The following is a 3,813-nucleotide window of genomic DNA, read 5'->3' as shown; positions in this document are numbered from 1 at the left end:
ATTTCATACAAATACACAGTAGCCTACATGACATCCAATAGTGGAACCAAATTCTGTGTGGCGCCGCAAGAAAGTCACGTGATGGCAATTTATGTTTTATTTTTCTTCTTTTTTTTCAGCAGATTAAGCGAGTCAGAAGTCAAGCTGGTTACAAAGATATTAATACAGTACACTAATATATCTAGTACTCCTAACCAAGTCAAATAATCTCTCATTTACATTAAATGAGCTTAATGTCATCTATAGCGCCAGTGTAAACAAGAATTAATACTCCTTTGTCCGTCTCCACTATTTTGAATATTGCGCAAAATGTAGTACAACTGCACAGTACTAGCTATCTTTCGCCACCTACTGGATGAAAAACCCATTTCTACAGCACATTTGAGATCTTTTGTGAGAACTAGGCTAATATTTACAGTATGAATGTAAAAGTTGGTCTTACTGACCCCAAACCTTATGGAAAGAGACAGAACCAACATCCTGACTACTATTCAAAGTTTGGGGGTCAGTTAAGATTTTTTCTTTTCCCCCTAAAAGAAACAAGGATACATTTAATGTGAAGGAAGTAACATTGATGAAGTGACATGAAGTGAATAAAGTAACAGTAAAGTCAATTATGTTAAAAGAGATTTCTATTTTAAAATGGTGTTGTTTTGACATTTCTATTCATTAAAGTTTTCACAAAAATATTAATCAGCTCAACTGTTTTCAACAATGATAATATTATAATGATTTCTGAAAAATCACACGACACTGACCGTGGAGTAATGACTGCTGAGAATTCAGCTTTGCCATCACAGGAATAAATGACATTTGAAAATATATTAAAATTGAAAATTATTTGAATATATTAAAATATAAAAAAAAAGTTATTGTTATAATCTCACACAGTATTACTGTTTTTTTTAATCAAATAAATGGTGAGCCTAAATAACCTTAAAAAAGTCTAAGCATGTTAAAAAAAACTTTTAAAAAATATTACTGCACAAAAATGTTTTAACTATAATATAGATAAAATATAACAAGTGCTTATATAATAAACTTTATAGAAAGGTATGTTCAAAGTGAAGCACAGGGCCTTTTACACTATATTTATAAAATACAGAATATTTTTAGCTACTATTTAAACTAAAAATACTACCAATAACAACAGATTCTGAGCATATAATACAGATCTTTATTTGCGGGTCATTTGAGTGCTGATATACTGATGTGTTTGATTTCATCCACTCGGTTCTTGTGCATCTGGAAGGCCGGTGTCACCCAGCACCCACACGAGCACTGTTCACCATACCAGTTAAAGGAGCCCAGCTTTGAGCTGCACTTGGGACACAAAAGCTACAAGAGAGATTTTGCAAAAGCTTTTACTTTGAAATATATTTTTTAAAAACACCTTTTAAAGAAACAAAATTGTACGCAAATTTATTGCACAGCCACTACAATCTGTAGCCTCCCTAGCACAGAAAATCATGCAATCTCTTTTACTTTTTAAATTATCAATATTAAATCTAACCCTTTATCTTTACCAATAATGAAAGAATACTTGTAAAAAGTTATGAACATTAAACAAATGGACAGTTAAGTACAATGTTTTGATCATTCTATTTAATTGTATGTCCAGATGTGTGAAGCAGTGAGGAACTACCTGTCCATCCATAACACCTAGTAAGGCTGGCTCCATCCATTGCACTGGCTCTATAAAGTAGGATGTGCACTGTCTCTGATCTTCACTATCACTCACTATCCTCGTCTTCTTATGAGAGAACGCAGAGGCTCCACTTCCCACACAGTGACTGAGAATGCTGGAGTGACGGAAAAGTGTGCGTCTGTTGGGAACCAAAGACAACAGCGGATTATGACTTCATAAATTCAAAATATACTGCATAAACAGCATAAAATAAAACATTTTACCTGCACTTTCTACATCTGTATACAGCTTCTGCATTCTGGGTTTGTGCAGGGTCAACAGCAAAGACATCTTTTGGCATATTCTGGAGTTCTGAATTGATCAAAATATACTGCCTTTATATGAGCCCTGGTAAGCTTCTTTCATTAGTGTATTCAATTAACTCATATGGGTGTAGAAAGCTGAATGAGACCACATATCACATATGTACAATGAATTAAGCATATTTAAAAGAAGGAAATTATGTACATACCTGGATATTTCTCTGTAATTTTCTTCAATCTAAACTGTTTATATAAGGGATTTGTGGTGTCTACTTTACAATCCATTAATTCATAAAGTGCCAGCTGGTCCATAAATTCTTCATTCATTCTGAGAAAATGAGTGGAATGCTCTTCAATAATAATGCTCTCACAAACTTTTTTTTACAGGATAAATAATGAAAAACACTTACTTAACATCTGGTTTTAAGTTTCTGAGTTTAGTATATGCATCCTGTAAATTCAGATGTTGTGTTTTCATCAGGTAAGCAGTCACCACAGCAGCACTTCTACTTTGCCCTACATGGCTACAAAAATAATAATAATAATAATAATAATTCATTTAAAAAATATATCAAATAAAAAAATCTGAATCCCAGTTACTTAAAATGAAAATAAATAAATAAATAAATATATATATATATATAAATATTTTAACAAATACATAAATCAAATACATAAATCAACATTTTATCCCACTTGTAATTATCTGAATGTATATTAACTAATGTACTGTTGGGTATTATACAACGCAAGTTGATATTAATATTAATCTTAAATTAATATCAATTATTAATCCTACCAATGCACAAGAACTGCTGATGATTTGGATTCAGAGTGTGTGCTGAGAGCATCACATATGAAGCTGACACAGTCATCCAGTCTGCTCAGGAGATCTGTGGACGCATCATCCAGAGCTCGGACAAATTTGGTGTGAAAGCCAGGGACAGCAGGTTCCTCTGAGTCAACGGTGAGTATGTGTGTTACACCTGCATCTGTCAGGCTCTGAGCGTCCTTCAGATCGGACACACACCCGATGTACAGCCCAGACCCTACTCCTATCATAATTTACTGGGAAAAGACACAAGCACCTTTCATATCAATGCATTGAGAGAAAACGTGGCAGTAAATAAACTCATTAAATAGACAAGCTCATATGAAATAGGCAATGATATATGAAATAATGCACATTAATACATAAGTCTTAGGCTTAGCCGCATTGCTGCTAATAACTTCTACATTTCATGGGCTATTAAATACGTTTTGTACAAAATCATAACAGTCGCTGATGATTTTATTCATTCAAAAGCATTTTGTCTGCAGCTCTTCTTAGGATGATTTTGGTTTAAACATCAACGCTACTGAACTCACGTGCTACTTGCTGTCAAGAAAGAGGTCCAGTAAAATAAAAAGTCCGCGAGAAACAAAGTGAACTTGTAGTTCTTCTTCTTCTTCTTCTTCTTCTTCTTTTCTTTTTAATGGCGGTTGGCAAACCCACTTAAAAGGTGCATTTCCGCCACCTACTGGACTGGAGTGTGGAGCATGACGTATATTGGTGACAGCGTATAAAAAAATAAAATAAAAAATAAAATAAATACTTAATGATGCGTCTGATAAATGCTTAATCATTTCATTACATATTTCATCTTTCCCTGATGAGGTCTGTCTAACTCCAGCAAGAGCACCTTTCTTCTTCTTCTTCTTCTTCTTCTTCTTCTTCTTTGTCTTCTTCTTCGTCTTCTTTTTTCTTGGCTTTTGCAACTTGTAATTATTGCATATCGCCACCTACTGAGTGTGTAGAGGGACTTGGCAGATACTTTACTTAGGCTAGGTAAAAAAACAACGAAAAAACAAAGGGTTACCTTT

General features: G+C 33.7%; 1 protein-coding gene across 1 annotated transcript; it reads right to left on the bottom strand.

The window, feature by feature from the left end:
• Nucleotides 1–1,166: 1,166 nt before the first annotated feature.
• Nucleotides 1,167–3,399, bottom strand: dusp12 (dual specificity phosphatase 12). The gene is made up of 7 exons (XM_016530889.1): nucleotides 3,319–3,399; nucleotides 2,750–3,018; nucleotides 2,361–2,474; nucleotides 2,160–2,278; nucleotides 1,912–1,999; nucleotides 1,646–1,826; nucleotides 1,167–1,338 (listed from the first exon to the last, which is right to left on the bottom strand). The coding sequence occupies exons 2-7, from the start codon at nucleotides 3,010–3,012 to the stop codon at nucleotides 1,189–1,191; spliced, it is 915 nt and encodes a 304-aa protein (XP_016386375.1). The 5' UTR covers nucleotides 3,013–3,018; nucleotides 3,319–3,399; the 3' UTR covers nucleotides 1,167–1,188.
• Nucleotides 3,400–3,813: the final 414 nt, after the last annotated feature.

The sequence above is a fragment of the Sinocyclocheilus rhinocerous genome, unplaced genomic scaffold, assembly GCF_001515625.1.
Source record: "Sinocyclocheilus rhinocerous isolate Xijiao unplaced genomic scaffold, SAMN03320098_v1.1 scaffold541, whole genome shotgun sequence".
NCBI lineage: Eukaryota > Metazoa > Chordata > Actinopteri > Cypriniformes > Cyprinidae > Sinocyclocheilus > Sinocyclocheilus rhinocerous.
The sequence above is the reverse complement of the archived record's forward strand: the minus strand, read 5'-3'. Positions and strand labels throughout refer to the sequence as shown.